General features: G+C 37.7%; 1 protein-coding gene across 3 annotated transcripts in view; it reads left to right on the plus strand.

The window, feature by feature from the left end:
* The window catches only part of FSTL5 (follistatin like 5), a 342003-nt gene that overhangs the window by 176322 nt on the left and 142756 nt on the right, over window positions 1-22925 (plus strand). For all 3 annotated transcript variants that reach the window (XM_052690344.1, XM_052690343.1, XM_052690346.1), the window contains one exon: window positions 15362-15610. In XM_052690344.1, the coding sequence (XP_052546304.1) occupies window positions 15362-15610 (249 nt within the window). The remainder of the gene's footprint in view (window positions 1-15361; window positions 15611-22925) is intronic.

Consider the following 22925-nt stretch of genomic DNA (forward strand, 5'->3'; position numbering starts at 1 on the left):
GGGCAAGTTTGCATTTCCAAGCTAACGTGAGCATTTTATCTTGTACTAGTTGCCTGTTCAGGCCGTGATTTGTATTTTTCTACACAGCGTGTTTGTCAGGCTTTATCTGCTTAGTTTCTGTCACTGTGTTCATCAACAGCGCTAAAAGAGCTCTGCAGGTACTGTAGAAAGAAGCATGTAATTAAGAGTGATAAACTGGTCAATTAGAAGTGAGGTGGTCAATTAGAAGTGAGGGAGTCAAGCTACAAAGCAAGCATTTAGCAGTTTTGGATGGTATTGCTACCTTGAAAATCTTTTGTTGTTGTTTTAACTATAGCTCACGTGTAACAAATTATATAGGAGCGTGTGCCTGCATGTATGTGAAAAAGGAATCAATTTGACTTGATTGTGCTGCAGAATTGGGAAACTTTGATAATTTTTGCTTATGGAGTTAGTCTGTGATGCTCCTGTCAATGCAGTTTTAATGCAAAGACAGTTGTCCTCTGGAAGTATTTTCTCAAGAAGAGAAATATAGGATGGAAAGGGGTAATTCTTCTCGAGGGAGGGACATAAACTTGAGTTAAATGCTTCTATGTTGTGGCACACATACTCAGATAAAATCACTCCGTTCTGATACAGTTAAGATCTGCTGAAACAGATTTAGACAAATCCATACTTATGAATATTCCATACACTGGCTATCAAATTCAAGTAGAAAATTAAGAATACATATAAAGGAAATAAAAAGCATTTTTCCCTGGGTGATAGGATTTCAAATTATTTTTTGAGAAAACTGCATATGAGCTCCAGAGAGCTGTACACACAAATACAATAAGCGTAATTTTGCTGGATGTTAGAGCACTAACAGAATTCTGTGGAACTCTTCTTGGAATCCATCTGTAGTAGCACTGATTAGTCTGCTGTTTACCTCTGGGTGGGTACTTCAGAAATTACATTGTGTGTTAAAAAAAATAGATGAGCTTAAGGACATGTTTAAGGTCCGGTTTGTGCTAACTAATGTGATTGAAACTATACTGACATCCAAATTTATCAGAAATAAGTATGGCAATTTGTGGATTAAAGAGAAGTGCATACTTGTGCCTTTCTTGCTTTTCAATGGACCATAACACTGCACCTCTTTTTCATCACAGGAAATATCTCAGGATGAAACTAGACACTAAAATAACCTCTGCCATGATTTAAAATATCTGTGAGAATCATATGAACGTTATCCCTTCATTGCAGCAGTAGAAAGAAATGAATACTGTTTTCAACTATGTCTGCATATAAGGCCAAATGGTACAGCGTTGCAATTAATTGATGTTTGGAAAACTTCATCAAATTTGGTAGATCAGTTGAGTAATTTTAATGTAATGAGTTGCATCACGCAGATGTCAGAATTCTTTACCAATTTTCAAACTGTTGTGCTGGTGACCCGTAAGCACAGAGAAATTATATTTTGCATTACAATTATAAACTAAAATCTGTGATTAAAAACAATGTAAAAGCTTAGTTAGAAAAACAGTGAAATAAGAAGAAAAAAGAAAAAAGGTGTTAGCACTGAAATGTTTCTTTGCATTGCAGTTTAGGACTTACAGATGCTAAGCATAAGCGTGATGTGCTGACCTCTAGTAATTTGCAATTTGGTATAATACAATGTAAATTGCAAATTGAGTAGTCTTGCTTTGAGTTGCCCAAAATGGTTATTCCCACAGCAGTGTTTGTTTCTCCAGTTTAAAAAGCCAATTGATACCTGTGTGTTTAATGAATTTCTTAAAGTCACTAAAGACAGTAGGATGTGTTACACATTATTTCCTTTTGGAAATGACATGTTAAAAGAATATAATGGGGTTTTCGTTCTTTTTGAAAATCTTTTCCATGTCAATATCTAAAAACTTTGAAAGATTGACAGAGATTCCATAGCTGTGCTTACCATAATTTACAGTTTAACCTTTCTCCATCTTACAATGGGATGAAATGGAGCAACTGAAGCGGAGGTGCAGAGGTTATGAATCACTATTGACGTTCCTGTAGCCAGCGCTCCTTTAAACAGCACTTTAGAATGATAGTCTGCTCTTTTGTACAATTAATTCTGCAGCCTGTGTTTCTGAAACGCTTAACGATTCTAATACACAGCACTAAATTAATTCATGTGCAGCAATTCTAGAGGGTTTTGTCAACTGCTAATATCATCCAATTTTTTTCATTTCTGTAATACGGACAATTTGTCACTAGATGGAAGTTCTATCAGCTATTACAAAAGCCATGGCAGTTGGAATATCTGACTGGAACTTTTTTTTTTTTCTACCGAAAGCTCAGTGTTCTTTTTTCCATGCAGGTATGTATGCATTTTCTGTGATTTTCCACAGTGTGGGGGATAGGACTCATGGTGTTTTTTATTTAACTTGCTTTGACATATTTGTTAGAACCAAAGGAATAAAAATGAACTCTGTAGTAAGTATTTCTAGAAATAGTACCAGACTGATAAAATTTAAACTGTCTTGCAATGCTTTGGCAGTAAAGCACTTCTCTAGTTTTCTTTCTTTCTTTCTTTTTTTTTTAAAGGAATTATATTTTACAAAAATATAATTAGTTTAAGCGTGAAATTAGAAAATACGTTATTCAGTAGTTGCATTGCTTAAATGAGTCTCAGTGGGGCATTATGTTCTCTTAGTGAAAGAAATTGCTTTTATATTTATTTGAATGGATATAGCATCTTGCTTAAGATGAAAGGAAAATACTGATTATCCACTGTACTGATGATCATTGCTGGGATCTTCAAAGCCTGCATAATGCTATCAGAAATAATTTTCAAGTGTTTCTTAATTGATGAGCAGTTCCTTAAATGTATGATAATTTCCAGTGTAGCAGCTTGAAGTACATATCTACTTTTTGGTGATAGATGACAGTCTTCTGCTGATATCCACAGTCATGATAAATAGAATTGTGAGCTTTTGCTGATGCTGCTGTAGACATTTTGAAAGAACTTGCCTACTGTGTGTATATTACAAAGATGGGCACAGGGTACAAAGAGATATGATACAAGTATACAGTGGTTTCCTGTTCTTTAGGAAGGGCTTATGAAGACCATTGGCCACCTTAGTAGTAGCTACATCATTAAATTTATGTTCACGTTTCCCATAGGTATAGGAGATGAACTATAGTAGTACCTTTGTACTGTCAGTACTTTTGTCAGAGAAATGGAAGGAGAAATTCCTTATAGAAAAAAAATATTATCATAGCCTTTTAAGCATAATTTATCTCCTAAAAATTTCCACTGATGAGCAGTTCAGGAGTTTTGAGATTTTTTTTTTTTTTTACCTATACACTTTCATCGTTTTACTTTATTTCTTCTGTGTCCTTCTTATTCCCCTTTTCCTTAATGTTCTTGCAGGGTTTCCTGTTGCCTGAAAATGGGCAGTACTTGTTAAGCTCATAGAGTTGCTGTTCCTGGTCAACTGGGAGGGAGTTTTTTGTTTTTTGTTTTTTTTTCTAACAGCCTGCATAGAGCTGTGTTGCAGCCATGCTGAAGACAGCACTGATTACACAGCAGAGTTTTAGCTGCTGCTGAGCAGTACTTTCACAGCATCAAAGATTTTGTTTGCCACCTTCCTTAAAGCAAGGAGGCTGGGGTTGGGCAAGAAGCTTGGGCAGTGACACGGCCAGGACAGCAGACCCCAGCTGATAAAAAGTATGTCCCTTACCATATGCCATCGTGGTTGGTAATAAGATGTTGGGGAAAAGAGGAGAAAAGAGGAGACATTTGTGGATAAAGCAGAGCCCCTTATAGGCCCACTGAGGCTCTGCTTTTTGTCTGGCAAGATACCTGCCTACTGATGGGAAGTAGTAAAAAATTACTTAAGGAATAGCTGCCCTACTCCTGTGTGAGCTTGAGCCTATCACCCAGTGGGGGCTTGCCAGGAAACCAAGGCCAGCCCATTGTAATTCTTTCCTAACAGCTTAAAAGAAGGGAGCGATGTCAAGTATACCAGGAGCGAATGTTTCTAATCAGTAAGACTGAAAATACTTGACATTTCTTTTTTAGTTTTCCCTGAACAGTAATGATGCTACGTTTCAACCATATGGTTTAAATGCAGCTCAATGCCTATGCTACTTTCTCTAGTAGAGATCCCTGGGGAAGGTAGCAGAAAACTGTCACAGCTCTGTTCTTCAGGGAGAGCTTTGTAGTAAAAAAACCCATAACGAAACAAAACAACCCACAACAAAACACCATTAATGTCATACGCAGGAACTGTTCAATATGTGCAGTATGATTTAACATTAGTTTATACAGTGAGTTGCTGAAGAGCCTCTTTGGTGCCAGATACTTAATAAGAAAACAAAGTTAAAGTTTCTGTTTGTTAATTTGCTCCATCCTAGAATAGAATCACAGAATATGCCACACTGGAATGGACCCACAAAAATTACTGAATCCATCCCCAGTTCCACAGGACCACCTAAAAAATGCTCCATGAACTCCAGCAGCCTGGGGTCATGACTGCAGCCCTGGGGAATCTGTACCATGTCCACTCCTCTGGTGAAGATCCTTTACCTAACACCCTTCCTGACACAGCTCCATGCCATTCCCTCAGGTCCTGTCCTCCAGTCCCCTTATGGAGGGAGGAGCTGCAGCTGCCATCAGGCATTCCCTCAGCCTCCTCTTTTTTGAGCTGAACAAACCCAGGAACCTCAGCTGCTCCTTGCACGTATTGCTCTCCAGACCTTTCACCATCTTTGTAGCCCTATTTCAGAAGCTCAAGAATAGTTTTATCTGCTTCTTACGCTGCAGCACCCAAAACTGCACGCGGGGTTCAAAGTGAGGTTTTACAGCACAGAGCACAGTGGGAAAATCCCTTCCCTCAGCCTGCTGGCAGCACTGGGTCAATGCACCCCAGAGTATGGTTGGCTTTTTTGCCTGCCAGGACACACTGCTGCCTCCAATTCAACTTGCCATCAACCAGAATCCCTAGATACCTTTGTGCAGTGTTACTCTTGATCTCTTCATCTCCCAGTCTGTACATAGAGACAGAGCTGCCCCATTCTCGCTACAGAACCCAGCTCTTGCTCTTCTTCGTGTAAGTGGTGACTGCCCTCTAATGGGTCCAAGTCTTGGTGCAATGCATCTCTGCCATTGAGGGTGTCAACACTCCCAAGATATTTATTAGAGTCATTGGTGGAAAAATTAAAGGGAACTGATCCAAAAAGTGATGTCCTGACAAATCCCACTAGAGGAAACTAGGACAACTTTCAGGCAATGGCTTCCGTTTTCCCCTCCCTCTTGACCCCTATATAAGTGACCCTGATACCAGAATGCCAGTTGTACAGCAACTAGCACCTTGCCTACCAGAACCCTCTGAAAGAAGGGACGCTTTAGAAATTTCCTTCCTACTCCAGGTGAGAGCCTTTATGGAAGAGGATGAGTCCTCCTCATGTTGATATATAAGCTTATTTAATCCCAGGGAAAGCCTATGGAGAAAACAGTAGTCTTTTTAAGAACTTATTCACTCAAAATTGGCAAATCTGTTTGTCATATGAAAAGTTATCGCAGAAGAAGTGTTAATATTGCTGCATGATATGGTTGTTACAGCTTTAGATCTTGAGCCCAAATCCTAATAGCCTACTTAATTTTTAGATAAGCTCTCAGTAAAGTGGAAATTCCAGTCAGTAATTTAATGGAGACTTTTGCTGATTATGACCACTGCTGCTAAAGCTCATCTGTCTGTTTTTCACATGGCAAGCAAAGAAGGCTACTCAGGCTATTCTGACTGAGAACCAAGCTAAGTCCAACATAGATGTTAAAATATGTGAAAGGTGGTTCCAGCGATGGCCTTTTCAATCCAGCAGTAATTGTGGTGCCCACTGGTCTGCTCCTGTGCAGTGACACTGGAAGTGCAGCTGGCAGAGCTCAGGCTGCCTGTTGCACTGCTATCAAAAAGCAGTCAGCCATCTGAGTACAGGGCCACGTATCCCTGGTGAGGCCAGCAAGTCATTTCCCACAGTGCTTGAGAAGATACTGTGTATGAAACAGCTTTGTTGTAGGTGAATAACAACCTTTTTATTTTTAAAGATAACATATAAGAAAGGAAAACATAGTAAATGCTAGGTCCAGCTAGAAGTGTAATTGAAAGTCATGAATTGCTGGCTTAAAACTGTTGGAAGGAGATAATTCTGTGTACGCACAGAACCAGCAGCATTCACAGTCCAGATCTGCTCAGTTGTTTGCTTTGGACCCATGTGTTCCACCTCTCCTGTATAAAGCAAGTACCGTGTATTAAGGCTACAGGTGGCTTTATCAACTTAACTGTCAAACATAAATTGGGGATTTTTGCAAGGCTTAGCATGTTGTTAGGAGTTCTCCTTTGGTTTCTTTCTTATTTGGCTCCCACAAGCATATTCTTACAATTGGAAAGGTTAACACAGTGGAAAGGTGATGAGGGAGCATAACAGCAAAAGGACTAGAGCAGATGAAATGATGTTATAAAGGTAAAGGGAAGGTGCTCACTCATCTCTGAATATCTAGGCTTACAAGAAAGATTTCATGAGGGAGGATCTCCAATCAGAAATACTTCAAGTAGCAGTCAGCCCTTAAAAATGAGGTCTAAGAGATGTGCAGCCAGGTTCCACCCCTTCTGGTTGCACACGAGAATTGCCTTCAGCTGTGCTCCCAGGACTGCCTGGGTCCTTTCCTCAGGTGCTCAGTCAGTGGTTCAGACCATGACTCAACAATTCCCACACACATGTGAACAATCAGGACACTAATTTCATCAGAGGGAACCTGCTCACTTCTGTGCTGGTGAAAAGTTTGGGGGTGATGTCTGTATTACTGCTGGTAAGGGGCTGGAGTTAAGAAACTGCAGGGCTGCTTGGAAGAGGAGAGAAATCTTTCAGGGTCTTCTGACAGGTGCAGGTGAAGACTGCACTCCGGAAAGGTGAGAAAATGTGCTGCCTAGTAAGTAGATGTGTTTTTGCAGTCCTAATTTTGGTTATTTTTTCACTTCCTTTTCCTACGTGGTCTTTTGCTCTGTGTCTTTACTTGGATTCAAGTTGAGGAAGTATGATCCAGTTTTCTCTTTTCTGAGGATATTAATCCTATGAATTTTGCTTAAGAGAGCTGTAGAATGCTGGTAAGAGATGAGATTTCATAAGGGTGAAACCAGTTGCTAAGCCAACTGCCTCTGACTAACAGTTAACACTGTCTTGGGGAGTTTGCACAACTTTGTAGCTAAATGAAATGTATTCTTTGAATGTCAGTAGTTGTTTAAGAATATAGATCTTAAGTTTCTTATCTGCTTTCTACTCTCAGTGAATGACTTGATAACGCAGTTACAAGGGGTAAGGTATTGGGAAGAATGCATGAGAAGAAATTGATCAGGAGAGCTGTCACAAGAAGCTTTCTGTTGTGGAACTGGAAATAATTTGGTTTTGTTTTTTCTTCTTCAAAGCTGTTTTGCATTTCTACCCTGACAGCTTCTTGGGAAGACGAAGAGTATTACAACAGAAGTTTATTTCTATTCTTAAGTTATTATTTTATTTTCAAGAGTCTTGATGCACAACTATTTTACTGTTCTAAGCTATTAGACAGTAGAAAACATTTAAGTAAGCCTTGCATTGTCTGTGCAACTATTGTCTTGAACTCTATATTTTTTTTTAATCCTACTTTGCATTTTAAAATTGTCCCTTGTGTTTTATCCATTCATTGCACTGAATGTGTGCAGGTGTTTTATTGTGGCTAATTAGAGTGAGGTAGCATATTCTTGTGCTTATGTACTGGTAATTATTAAAAGCTCGTATAGCTACTGTTTTGTTACCTTAACCTTAAGAGGTTATGCCTTAGAAGTGCAAATTCTAGGTCCTGTTTATAATTCTGTGTGCTGTTGAATTCCTTACAGAAAAGGTTTTCATTTGATCAGCCTCTCATGGACAAACTTTGACTGTTATAAAGGGGAGTTTATTTCAGGTGGCATTGCTCTGTTCTGCTTCTTGTCGCTGAATTCAAACTATTTCTACGATTATGTTCAAATTGCTACTATAATCATGTGCTTTATAGTGAAAGAGCATAATTTTTAGATTATTTAGTCTTCCATTATCTTTTTTTCCTCCCTTCTTTCTATATCAATGACATGGCAAATCTTATTCCTTTCTTTCCTACCAAATTTATTTAGAAAAAAAGTTGTTCTTTGTGTCTGTTAAGAAGAATGAGCTTTGGACTGGGCAATTGTACACTGTTACTTTACTCTCAACTTTACTACTCTGGTGTAAAAAATAAGGTATTATTTAGTAATTTTTCTCAGCTACAATTACTTCTTGTAATTCCTCCTCATTCTGTGTCCTACTGACTTGTTTGCTACACATAGATGAAGAACTTGAGAGCGTATTGCACAGTTGAGTTCTTATTTTTCTTCATGTAATTAAACTTAAGCATCTAGATAAAATAAAATTTTAGAAACAAACAAAAAATCCTTTATAAGTAGAAATGCAAGAGAGACTTATGAATTTAATCTTACCTTGACTGAAAATAATGAATTATTTTCAAGACTCGATCTTGGGCTGTAAGATCTTGGATTTCAAGGGGATTTTTGGAATTTCAAGGGGTATATTTACCACTTATTTTATGTAGTCCTTTTTAATGAGTAGTTAGTGGTGTGAAAGACTATTTGAATTGAAGTTGCCCTGTCACTGTTAAGTCAGTTGCAATATAAAAGGGTAATAAACATGGAAAATAAAACTATATTTTTGTTACATCAAGCATTTGGAAGAAATGCTTTTGTGTCTGTGCATAATTTATACAAGACACATATTAGTTTAAGATAAATTTGCAAGCAAATCCGTGAATGTGACCATAAGTGAGATATCTCTGCACACTCACCTCAAGGTGACTGTATTTCAGAGCTCATATATTCAGAAGAATGTGAGAAATACGAATTGTTAACGGTGTGACCAAAAGCTTGGCTAAGTCAGAGTTTGGAATGCAGATAATTGTTGCCAAAACTGTTGTTAAAACAGTGTTTCTGTTTGTTATGTTGTAACAGATAATAAAATTATCCTTTTTATTATTATTATTTCTTTTTTTGCTGATGTTGTCTAGAGGTTTTTTGTAGATATAGCATATATATATATATATATATGCTCAATGTTGATGACCTACATTGTTAACAGTAGGTGGTGATGAGTTTGTTTTACATTTTTCTGTCTCCATCTCTTCCAAGATATTTCAGTTTCATGCAAAACTTAACACTATACTGAGTATTTACCAAGATGGTAATCCTAGCGTTGCTTTTTGTAGTTAATATATCGAACAAAATATAACAGTAGAGCTGGAAATGTCATCAGTGAGATCCTTTTAAATAAAAAAGCTGGGTGACAGACAGATGGACTGCTGACACCAGAAAAAAGCAGTACATTGAATAGGAATCCAGAAATAGTTGTCATTTTGTTTTAAATGTTGCGTAGGGAATTCTGAAAGTTATGGTGGGAGACTTGAATGTAGACTCTGCTGTTACAAAAGAAAGAAGTCTGTGTTTGGGGGTGAGGATTCATAATACAAAAAGCGTTCTGACCTCAGCCAACTAGAGTTTGTAGTGATTCACACATACACATGACTTTCCAAATTTTCCAAGTACAAATTTTCTCTAAACTGATTAGTTAGAAGAGAAACTGGGTGTTCTTGAGAGTTTTTTTGCATATTAAAGCATATACTTAATTCTGAAGTTGAAGCACAGCAGATGTGGCCCGAAGTTCACTCAGCTTTGGGTGCTGCTCCTTCAGCTAGGAGATAAGTATGAGAAAGCCAAAGTGACGGCTTTCAACTATTTATTATGATTTGCCTTAAAAGAAAAGCCCAAAATATTTTTCTTTCTATGGTTATTAAAATTAAAAAAAAATCATTTCTTTGTTCTTCCATTTTGTCTGTTTAGCATTTAATCAAGAAAACTTGCTGCCATAGGCGTAATATATTTTTATATGGCTTTCAAACTTAGAGCTGTGATAATATTTCCTGACTTAAAGAATTTGAGCTTTTGAGTAGAACGAGGGACATCTTGTTTTTCAATATGCTGTAGACCCTTTAAGAATTCATGTATATTATGCTCTTTGAGGTGAAAATGCAGAGTATGCTGAGTTTACTGTATGGGTGCGCATTTTCCTGTATCCATGGGAATTGCTCTTTATCAAATTTGGACTCTTCTATTGTCATATAAGCAATACCAATTAAGTAGGCTAAAAAGAATTAGTGTTTCTGGGCAGATCATTTATTCATTTGATTTACTTATACTGTCTCTTAACACTGAATATGCTGAGCTGCTTATCTTCTCATCTAAATTGTATGTCCAAATACAAGAACCTAGATTAATCTTAAAAATAATTTACTGTCTAATTCTAAATGCTCAGATGGAAGGACAGTCCTTGAAAAGGTGTTTTTTTTTGGTTTTTTTTTTTTTTTTTTTTTTTTTTTTTTTGTTGTTGTTGGATATTTCTTGTAAATGGTTTCTTTACAAGAAAGACTTGAGAAAATAAGCCATCATAGGGTGGCTTAGGTTGGAATGGGACCTTTTGACCCTACCCTGTTCCAACCCTCTACCATGACTAGCAGTGTGCCCAGGTTGCCAAGAAGGCCAGTGGCATCCTGGCTTGGATCAGGAATGGAGTGGTGAGCAGGACCAGGGAAGTCATCCTGCCCTGTACTTGGCAGAGTGCTGTGTTCAGTTTTGGGCACCTGAGTACAGAAAGGACATGGAGGTGCTGGAGCAGGTCCAGAGAAGGGCAACAGGGCTGGGGAAGGGCTTGGAGAATATGGCCTGTGAGGTGAGACTGAAGGAACTGGGGCTGTTCAGTCTGGGGAAGAGGAGGCTGACGGGAGACCTTACTGCCCTCTTCCAATACCTGAAAGGTGCTTACAGTGAGAGAGGGGTTGGTCTCTTCTCACTGGTGACAGGTGACAGGACGAGGGGAATGGCCTCAAATTGTGGCAGAGGAGGTTTAGGTTGGATATGAGGAAACATTTCTTTACAGAAAGGTTTGTTAAGCACTGAAACAGGCTGCCCAGGGGAGGTGGTTGAGTCACCGTCCTTGGATGTGTTTAAGAGCTGTTTGGATGTGGTGCTCAGGGACATGATTTAGTAGAGGGTTGTTAGGGTAGTGTATATATATACATATATTATAAATATATATATATATATAACCTGGTTGTGGCTGGACTTGATGATCTTTAAGGTCTTTTCCAACTTGAGCAATTCTATGATTCTATCTGCACAGTTGCTACCTACCGGCTTAGGCTGCCCAGAGTCCCATTCAGCCTGGCCTTTGAGTGTCTCCAGTGATCTGGGCAGCCTGCACCAGGTCTTCATTGTCATCTGAGTAAAGAATTTCCTCTTAACATCAAATTTAAATCTCCCCTCTTCTAGTTTACAACCATTCAGCCTCGTCCTATTCCCTTAAGACTACACATGAAGTTGCTATTCCTCCTGTTTATAAGCTTCCTTTAAGTATTTTAGTACCTCATTGGGGTCTTTCTGGGCTGAACAAGCCCTCCTCCCCCATCTTTCTTTGTAGGAGATGTGCACTACACCTCCAGTAATATTTGTGGCCCTCCTCTGGACCTGCTCCTATGACTCCACATCTTTCTTGTGCTGGGGGCTCCATGCCGTACTCCAGATGGGGCTTGTCAAAGTCAGACTAGTTTGAAGTTGGTTAGAATTTTATATATGCAAATATATGTATTGTTTTGGATTAGTTAATGGTATAAAGTGGAGGCATTTATGAAACATTTCTTAACAAATTAATACAGATTTTTCTTAGAGCAAAAAGCTTGCTTGTTTATTGATGTATGTAATAGGTATATGCTGACACATAGAAATACCAGTATAAGTATCAATATAATGGAAGCAGTTTTCTCTCAACTGAAAGTAGTAGTTTTGCATTCAGGTATCGTATTCAATTATAGTGCTAAAATGAAGCCCTCAAGTGAAATCTTGAATCAGTTTCTACTTCCACAGCAGTGTATAGTACTGTATGTTGTTTAGTCACCATGTACCTTAATAATTCAGAACAGCTGTCATTTTGAGATCTCTATCTACCAATTCAGAAATTATGAACTTTGTTCTCAAACTGCTGCAATTCCATTGCTCCAAAGAAGTCCATTAATTGTGCAATGCGTGTACGTGCCCAGTGCTGTGAAGTACTCTTGGACTTTGCAAGACAAAATTTCATTGGACATTGTCAGGGTTTTATAATTTTTGGTAATCCATGTTCCACATCATAATGTAGTCAGTAGGAGTTAAGGTGTTAATGCTTCAGTTCTGGGTATATGTCCCAGAAGAGAAGATCAACTACATACCGCAGAGGACTTTGTGTTCAGAGGGAAGATGAAGTCCCTGGCAAGGTCATGAGGCCAGGCTCTCCTCCCTTCTGCTCATCCCGACTTCACATCTCACCTCAGCATTAGAGTAAGGTCTTCAGTTGTTGGACACACTCTCTCATTTAATTTGATTTTTTAGCTTCAATTCTAATTATATTGTGTTATTTTGCATTGTGTTATCTTGCATTCTGATATCTTGTTTAGTCAGTTATTTTGTTTCTCCTCAGATCATTGCCACTGTTTTTTTGGGGGGGGCCCATCTCTTTACACTTTTTCCTTTATTCCTTTTCAAGGCACAGATCTGCAGGCCCTCCACCCCACATGTCATGGAATTGGGTAGAATCAGCACGTAAACTGTTGGCAGACATGAACAGTAGATGGAAGAAAATTGTATCAGCGTTAGTTTTAGTCAGTTAATCTCTGTTGCCTTTAAATAGTGACGTATTGGCACAGGGATAAACATGTTCGAAAGCTCACTGGAAATTTTTTATTTTCCTCTAAATTTACAAATTTCGAATATGTTTGGTGCTTTTGAAAGTTCAGACCAGGCTGATATTGCTGAGTATGCCTGTTTCATCCATGTGCACAAAAATCAATCTAGCAGTTGTCTCAGCTTTGTGTTCAGAATGCTTTAAAATAATAGAGCAGAAGAATTTGTCATATTTCATGGTTACGTGCTTTTGTAGTAGATTTGTCTTCAAAAATTGATGGGATTTGTGCTGTATGGAAGAGCAAGGAGTCTAAGTTCAGTTGTCTTAGGTCTAATAATCCTGCAGTTGTGAGAAGAACTTGTGAGAAGTGATTTCTGCCATGGAAATGAAGAATGTAGATTATTACTGGTTAGGATGAATGTGTGCCAAGCTAGTGTTTTTACTCATTAGTTCTTTCAAGTAGAAAATAATCTAAGACTATCAAATTATGCATTGGTGTATATTTATTCCTAATTTTTCTATGGCAATGTAGCTTGACTGTGACGATGAGGAAGGTATTGGAAAGAGTAAGAGTAGAAAGAGGATATGTCATTTGGAGATCAAGTCCTTGTTTGCTTCAGAGGTTGGGCGTGTACGCTAAGAGAATAAAAAGTAACTGTGAAGGGCTGTATTTATTCCCACTTGTGGTGATATTTTAGGATTTTATACTTATCTGATGATACAGTTATGGTCTCAGACCTCTGATGTAATTGAAGCATTAATAATTGTGAGTGGAAATTTTGTATTATTTTTCTCTGTACTTTCCTGTGCAAAGAATTGCCTGTGCCATTCTGTGGCAGCAGAAGCTATACTAGGGATGTATTTCTATGCAATTGCCTTCTCCTGTTTTTCCTACAGAGCTACTGCTGGCCATACCACCTATTTTATGTGATGGCGCCAGCACACAAATGATAGGTAGTAGAAAGCTGTCTTTAGGAAACTTATGTGGACAACCCATTTTCATGTTGCATGAGCAGAGAAGTTCAGGGCTGATGGCCTGCAGAACTGCTCTGCCTCTGCTTCAGCCCTCTTAAGCTCTGGTTGTTCCCAAATACAATTAGTTTCGTTGAGACTCTTTTGACTCCTTAGAGAAGCCATCCACGTCGTATGTCGGTCTTGCTGTCCCACTGTGCTCTGTTCCTTGAACTGTCATCTTGCCACCACAGAAGTGTTGTTTTTGATGATTTTTGGTTTTGTTTCTATCTTCCCTGGGTTCCTGGGAATCTTTACCCAGCTCTACTTATTGTTACACATCAACTTCTGTGTTTATTTTAAACTCTGGAGAATGCATCCTTATGTTACATACAATAACACAATAAGCCGACGGTGACGATTCAATTTTAAGTTTAAAAAGATGATTTACTAAGAAAACACTCTTTATGATGGATAAACTTGATCTTGTTACTGTATGTTGTAGTTGATTATGGTTAATTGAAAGTGAAAATGATTAGAAGTACACCTAGTCACGATAAAGAAATTAAATTTACTTTAAGCTGACCTGTGCTAAGTCTAGTCAGGAAGTGGTTTAAAAAAAAAAGCTCTCATTTCCATTTACGTAACATAAATAGCTTTTTGGATAAAGCATAAAATTAAACAAAATGTAATTACTATCTCAAAACTACAAAGGATCTGTGTATTTAATGTACTAGGAGGTAATCTTGACCAGGTCAGCAGTTACTGGAAAATGGCCTGTTTCTCAAATCTATTTCTAACTGGAAGCTCTCACTTCAGAAATCCAAAATATGATTCCGTATTGTAGATGATCATCAGCTTCTTGAAAAAAATTATACCAAAATGCAAAATTACTACAAGCAGACTTCACAGTATACTTAAAAGCAGTTTCTTTGCTTCACTAATGTCAGTATTTCTTCTCGTGTTACTTAGTGTTACTTGATTGTATCTTTGGCTCTCCAGTCATGTTCATGCTTCCTAGTTACCTACATTCATATTGCTTTTATATGTAAATAAACCTTCGCACATAGGAATCCTCCATGGTAGGAAGAGAACTTTGGATATACTTCTATTTAATTGTAATGCCTTATTACAGTTCTGCTAATTTCTGCTGTTCCTTGGCTCGTGTTCTAGAGGTGTGCTTTTATTCTTGAGTTTATGAATCTACATGCTTTTATTCCTTTAGTATGTTTTTCCAATTTATTGTTTGTTGTTTTTAATAGCTTACACTCATCTGTGTACATGCTGAGTCTCACCAGTATTTTTTTTAACTTCAGGATAAGTCTGCTTGCTTTTAAAAAGATTCGGAAAGAACTGAGTAGATAGAATTAAGTCTGTTTAATAAAAGTGTTGTCTGCTGTGATACTTAGAGTAAATTTTTTTGTATGTATTGTAGTATTAATATATATACTTTCTTTCACTGTTTTTCTCTACCTCATTAAATTAATAAGGTAGTCCTTATTGCAAAGTCTTGTAAATATTCATAGGAGCCTTAGAGTGCATTAAAAAAAAAAAAGCCTGTTGGCAAAACACGTATTTTATTTTGTCAGATGCTTTGTATGCTCTGTAACAGTCCTCCACATTTATTTATTTATTTTTTTTTTTACAGGATACACGGGCCAAGATGGACATCTTAAGTCATGTGAAAACAAGTACTGTGGCCTGGGTAGGCACTGTGTCGTGAATGGGGAGAGCGGGCAGGCTGAGTGTGTCTGCATGGAACACTGCAAGCCACACTACAAACCCGTGTGTGGCTCGGATGGAGAGTTCTATGAAAACCACTGTGAGGTACACAGGGCTGCCTGCCTGAAGAAGCAGAAGGTCACCATTGTACACAATGAAGATTGCTTCTTCAAAGGTAAGTGGAGCTGATCGGTATCTGAAATATAGCTATTGGTTACGTGTTTTCAAGCAGTTCTGTGGGAGATGCATTGAAAGCGTGGCAACTAGACGACTCAGAAAGTTATTTCACTCTGGAGACATTGTATGATTTTTCTTTTCATTTATACTTAGTGCTGTGATGACCTTTTCAAACCTGAATAAGCAAAGTGTTTCTTCAGAATCCATCACCTCTAAGATGGCAGTATCTTAGAGGTGTGCAATTGACTGCATTCGCCTAAATGTCTTTACTGTCCCGAAGTCCAACATATATTAACCTCTGATAGGAAGAAAGTAGTTTGAAACTGCAGAGGGGTTTGGTATGTCTACAGGTTTCTGTGCTTACAATTCATGTTGAAATTGATGAGTAGGTAAACTGACAGGTTGTTTGTGCCTAAATGCGTCTTGCTCACTTTGAATTTGGATGGTCAATATCACTCGTATATTTACCAAAGCATGCAAGTTTGGATATGTTTTCATCTATGGAATGCTGAGAGATGGATTTTAGATCAAGAGGCTTATCATACTGAAGGTGTCAACAATTGCAGTTGCTGTGCTGTACGTGCTTTGCCCACACTTGGAAGGTTTCTGGAACTCTGCCTATATTGATCTTGATTAAATGCGTTTGCAGATTTGTAGCGTGCATTAAAACAAACAGGTAGCTTTTGGAAAATAATGCTTTTCAATGCTGCCAGCTTTAATGAGTCTACTGAGGGGTAAAATTATGTTTTTTTTTTTCTGAGGACTTCATTTTAAGTAGTCTAAATGATGTATTTGTCTCTAACATTGACACTGGTGGGGGGTTCAGATCTTCATACCAGGTTGATTTCTGTGACAGGAAGAATGTTTCCTCAGAGATAAATTTTGAGTATTGAGTTCAAGATAAGAGAAGTTGGGTAAGAAGTCTTGTTCAAAGAAGTAACCTGGCCAGAAAAGTTTTTAATATTCCATGATGGGAAAATAAAATGTGTAAGCAAATATTCTATGTACTTGATTAACATAATATATATTGTAGAGTGTGTGTGTGTATATACACTAAGCACAGTAATATATTAGAAGATACAACTGTTGAAATTACGCATTTACTTGCTGAATAATTCATAGTGGCTCTTAAACATTGTGAGAGTTTTGTTTAAGAGTTTGAAGATTATCCCTTTCAGAAACTTTCATGATGAATGGAGATAGAATATTGACTTGCAAAGTGAAAGAGGTCCTTCGGTTATGTGTTGAAACTCGCAATGACATCACAGAGGATTTTGTCTTAGCAAATTGTAGATTTTTGCCTATGGATGATCAGAAATTAGTTTTCCACTGCCCTCATTGTAATTTTCATCAGTTTTTTTTATTAGTGTGTTTGTAGTATGGAAGATAAACTTGCATCGAACACTGAACAGTTTTTTCCTATAATGCCTTGATTAGATGTTGAATCTCTCAACATCTTTCAATTACTGAATATGCATTTTAATTTCTTCTAGTGTACAGGAAAAATGTATTCTGCACAGTAGTTCTTTTTTATTTAGATTCCTTCCTGTGTTCTGCAGAGTAATTTTTTTTTTTTTTTTTTTTTTTTTTTTTTTTTTTTTTTTAAGATCCACAGAAAACATGATCATGTTAGAAACATCTATATTTTAGAGTTTTCCTGTTTTTTATTTTTACCTGTCAAGTCCACTGCCCTGTATCTGGTTGTTTGTGAATCCTCAGCTGTTTAAAAATGTTTTCAAATATTTATTGAATATGGTTCCAAAAACTGAAGATAATGTATTGGGAACTCCTTTGTGATCTAAGTAACTTGGTTTTCAAGAGTGATTTCAAATTATTGTTTCAACACTGGCAGAAGTGAAGAAATGGGGAAGTGAACAACTAACTGGCTGCTAGTTTGGTTAGTGCTGGTGATTTTCATGTTTGTTATAGTTTAGTTTTTAATCATTCAATGGAGTATAGAATAAGGATAGAGAAAGGGGGGTGGGGGAGGGGGCAGAGGGAGGTATGGGGGGGAAAATGGAGGGCAGGTAACAAGGGAGTATATAAAGATGATGTTGTATGAGAAAACTGTGTCTAAAAAGACTAGGGATGTGATTGTCCCTCAGTGTCAGTGAGGGATGACACCTCAATAACTGGTTTGGTTGCGGACTTCTTGCTACACGAAGGATTTGAATTGTTGGAATGTATTTAGAGAAGAACAATTAAGGTGATGAAGGGACTTGAAAATGTGACTTTTGAGGAGTGTCTGAGGGAAGTGAGGCTGTTTTAGTCTGGAAAAAAGGAGACTGAAAGGAGAACTCAGCACTCCCTTCAACTACCAGAAAGGAGATTGACAGAGGTAGGTGTCAGTCTTTTCTCAAGTGACAAGTATTAAGATCTGACATGAGGTCTTCAAGTTACACCAGAGCTGGCTTAGGTTGGATATTAGAAATAATTCCTTCATCAATAGTGTGGTTACGCTTTGGAATGGTCTGCTCAGAGAAGAGGTAGAGGCACTATCCCCCCTGCAGGTATTTAAGATGCATGTGGATGCTGATAAGTGATGTGACTTAAAGGCCAACTTGATAGTGTTAGAGGGATAGTTGGACTTGATGGTCTTCATGTCTTTGCAATCCTGGATGAATCTATGGTTCTAAGAAAAGAGAAAAAGTATTGTGATGGACAGTTTTTTGGTGGGAGGAGAAGGAAATAAGAATGATAGGAATTTAAGGAAATATTAGTGACAGAAATGCCAAGGTCACAGATCATTCACTAGACCTAACATGGGTAGTGTGAGCGGGATGAAGTCTGATATGCAGCATCAGTCTGCCATCTCTTCTGTTAGCTTGTTGATTACATAGTTATGCTGCTGAGTGGTTTCCATGAGCTCTTTGCTTCTAACGTCTTTTGTGTCCTTGAGCCATGCATTTTGTGTTTCAGAGCAGCTTAATGTAAGGGGCAAAGTGAGAGGATAGCTAGAAATAGGATCCTCTGGTTATTACCGATGTTAGCTTTAACTAGCACGAATAAAAAGGCCCACACCTGCTTTACTTGGTGCCTTTGTCATGTTCTTTGTTTCACAAGATCTCAGCATGTGATCGTAGCTTTGTGCCAAATTTAGAATGCTGTAGCCATTACTTCCTGGGAACACGTTCCCAAGAGGAACTGGATTTTGTATGGGACTGTGAACTACGTGAGTTATGGTTTCACTAAATGGTGCAGTCTGGGGATGGAATGCCTCACGCTGGATGTCCATTAGGCTTCAGTAATATGTTCTCTTTTGTGTTAACTTCATTTTCCTTTTTCTTAAATTCAGATCAGTAAAGCTAAACAGGAGACAAAAAACTTTGTGATACAGTTCAAGTTACATTTCTTCACACAATGATCTTCTAGGAGTTTTTCTTATAAAATTTTTCTCTTTCACAACGATGCACTAAATCATTTTGACAAACTGCAGTTTACTAGAGTTCTCAGGACTGTAAGACATGCTTGCATGTACCAGGACTTTTATAGAATATTTCTAGAGTAAAAGTTATTTCAGATATAAACTTTTACAATTAAGTGGTTTCTGTATCATCCTTCTGATGTTAACATTTTATTTTCCTTTACGTTTTTCTTTCACTTTTCAGAAACTTCTGATCTGTTGAACTCTGTTAAGCTTCAATTTATGCTACTACTACTAAAATGACTAGGTTTCTGAGGAGTGTTATAATGCTTGCTACTCTGTTCATAACTGACAAACAAGTAAAAGTAGAAGCTTAGGAAACTAAAGAAAGTCTGCTGATGATACTGAGTTTTGAAGGATGGTGAGAATAAGAGCTGATTATGAACAAATTAAAAAGGGATATAGATCAACCTGAAGAAGTTCACAGTATATATGACAAATTATGAAATGGCTTATGTAGAATCTGAAAAAGGTTTACAAAATCATCGGGCCGTGCTGAGGGTGGGTATGGATAAATGGTTTGTCTTCAATTCCAAAGAAAGAAGGAAAAAACATTAAGGATGATGACAGAAGCAAATTCATATCCAAATCTTGTGGTTTCCTTTTTTTAATCTTTAATCGTGTATGGTACACAGGAGATCTCATGAGGGAAAGTAACATAGGATTTCACAGTGGGACTTTGCAAATACGAGGGTCAAGTATGTAGATTTTTCTTGTGCATTTTCTAATATTTGCACCATCGGAGGAGGGGAAAGCCATGTAACTACTCTTAATAATTATGTGTGAATTGAAGTGAACTAAATCATAGCAATAGCGTACAGGAGATATCTAGAATACTGATCTAGCTTCTCCAGTGATAGCAACAAAATTAGTCCAAAGATATTTTATGGTAATCCGTGCCCTAAGTCAGTGTAGTCTTAGACTCATTCCTGAAATATTGACGTATTCATTTACAAGCACTAACACTTATTTTGTCTAATTTAAAGTTTGTGTACTCGGAAAGCAAACATAAGTCTCTCATGTTATCAACCTCGCTTTAGGAAGAATTTGATCTTCAATATCAACCTTGAATATCCATACTCGTGTTGATCTTCAACGACTTTCAAAAGAGGCTTAGGATATGTTAATTAGAATGAGACTCTAGTGCAGTATTTTCACTGCAACACAAAATTTCTAAGAAGTTTTCCTTTGTTCTCTGTCTGTCAGCTGGCTTCCCTGTTAATGTTCTGAAAGCATCATTATTACATTCTTTCTAAAAATCTGATCCTCTGTGCAGATAGAATACACCCTTAAGGTTGCTGTTGATGAACTTATACAATTCACCTATCACTCCAGAAGTATATTTCACATAAACTGGATTATGAAATGAACCAGGAAAAATGTTTTATAAATCTATCAGAGGACAAAGGAATAAAAAAACCATTTGTTTTGTTCTAAATACTTAGTGTTTGTTGGAATGTAACAGTGCTTTGACTTCTACTAGGAATTCAGTCCGTGATCTACATAGATTCCCGTTGGTGAAACGCTGTTGGAATTCAAGATAAAATTGTGAAGTGTTATCTTCCTGCAGGGAATTTCATAATTTTTAACTCTTTCCAGTATTAATTACTCATCCATAGAATGCAAAAAAATAATTAAAGGTGGGTAAATATTTGGAATCTTGCAGAATTTTCTGTCAAAAAGGGATAGTGAAGCTAATGGAAATCTGGTTCTTTTTACTGTTTTATGAAACCACAAACTAAGTTTTAGAACTCTTTCTCTAATCTGCTCTGCCTACATTATTTATTTCCTGAGTTGCATTGCTCATGAAATTTGGAAGGTTGTCCATTGTTTTGTTTTGTTTTGTTTTTTCCTCATGCATCTGTGTAAGAATTGCCACAAACATTTTTCCTAAATCATTGCAAATTGTTTTAACCTTCTTAAATTGTGTAAACTAGCAGAAATAATAGGTCTGCATGTAGAATATCTGCTATGGGAAGACTGAAATTGTAATACTCTATTACTAATAATAGTAATATTCTAATCTACTAATAATCTACTAACATGTAGAGGTTTATTTTTCCTTTTCTTTGGTTTAAACGCAGTGTAGGATGGGAGAACAAGCCACAACCACGTTGTGAAGAAATTTTTGTGAATGGCTAAGGACATAGCAAATATATATTTTCAGTCTCAATCTGCGGATTGTGTTATCTCACTATTGTAATAAATAATGTTTATAAGCTCTAACCTATTATGCATTCATACAGTGATTAGGAATTAGTATTCTCTAGTTCACCTCTGTGCAAAAATTAATGAAGTTTGAAATTGCTTGTAGGAGCATTGCTTCTGTTTGTTACCATGTAAGGAAAAGGATATGTGGATATAACCAATTTTTATTGGTAGAAGAATTTGAGATGTATATTTTTTCTGATTTGAGTAATAATGTTGAATTTGTTGAAGGAAGCCTGTAGTTAAAGCTGTATTTCAAAGTCTCCGTCAACTTGCTGACTTAGAGAAGCAAGATTATAAATGTAGACATGATTATTTGGGTTGGAAACCTATTTGTGATGATAGAGTGTAGGAGCATTAAGAATTTCAGTGAAATTACATTTAGCGTAGTGTTCTTTTCCTAATGTGAGTGGGAGAACAAGCTTGGGAAAGAAGAGAATAATTCTAGTGTCTTGAGATTGGAACGCAAACTCTGTATTTTAATGAGCAGCCTTACGAATTATTAGAACTCCTACATGTATGCCAAATATAGTGCAGTATTTATCTTGAATTGATACACCTGGATAATCTTGAAGTCTTTTTGGTTAGAAATGTAGACAATGTTCATACTTGTACTGAGTTATATGTAGACTTTGTGTACTGACTGAAACGCTTAATTTGTGTTGTTCAACACGCCAAATACTGTATGAAGTTTGCAGTTCAACTTGAGTTAGGTTGTCTGGTGCCACAGTAGCTATTTCTAAGTGTCCTTTATAGGGCAGAACATCTGTTTTGCCATTCCTTTCATAGAAGGGAACATGAAGGGAGATGAACTTTGTAGGATTGATAGGAGATACAGGCAGGAGCCAGAAACATGCCGTGGCTGTGAAGGCTGCTGATGTCCTGGACTGTGCTAGGGATAGCCTCACCCACAGGTGCTAGGGACAGGTGTTCCTTCCCTTTTGCACTGGTGAGGCCACATCTGGAGAACTGGGTCAAGGTCTGGGCACCCTAGTACAAGAGATTCATGGACTTAAGCAGTCCAGCAAGTGCTCACAAAATTGTTTAAAGGATTGGAGCATCTCTCACATGACAGGAGTCGGTGAGAACTGGAACTGCTCAGCATAAAGAAAAGGCTTGGGGAATCTCCTCAGTGTACTAAAAATACCTGAAGAAAAGGTGAGAAGAGGATGGAGCTAGGCCCTTTCCAGTGGTGCCCAGTACCAGGACAAGAAGCAGTGGGCACAAACTAGAAGTAAAGAGGTTATATCTCAATGCCAGGAAGCACTTGTGTGCTTTGTGGATGATGGAGCACTGTCACAGGCTGCCAAAGAGGCTATGAAGTTTCTCTCCTTGCGGATTTCCTAATGCTACCTGAACATGGGCTTGGGCAGCTGCTCTGGGTGGCCTGCTGGAGCTTGGGTTGGGCCTGATGGACCTAGAGGCTCTTCACCCTCAACCATTCTGGGATTCTGTGGATAAGGATATCTGAAAAAAAACCCCACCCTTATTTCTGCGTGGTTTTGGAGGGCCAGCAGGTGATGTACGATAGTCTGCTTCAGCCAGTAGCGTCAGTACTTTTGAAGGAGACTTGGAATCAACAAAGGAAGAGAAAGACAAGCAGTAGAGTTCTGTCAAAAGACAATCAGTGGAGAAGGTAGTACTAGGGCACTCCCTTCCAACCGGCTGATTGTGCCTACTG

This window comes from Tympanuchus pallidicinctus, unplaced genomic scaffold (genome assembly GCF_026119805.1).
Source record: "Tympanuchus pallidicinctus isolate F22 unplaced genomic scaffold, pur_lepc_1.0 scaffold26, whole genome shotgun sequence".
NCBI classification, from domain to species: domain Eukaryota; kingdom Metazoa; phylum Chordata; class Aves; order Galliformes; family Phasianidae; genus Tympanuchus; species Tympanuchus pallidicinctus.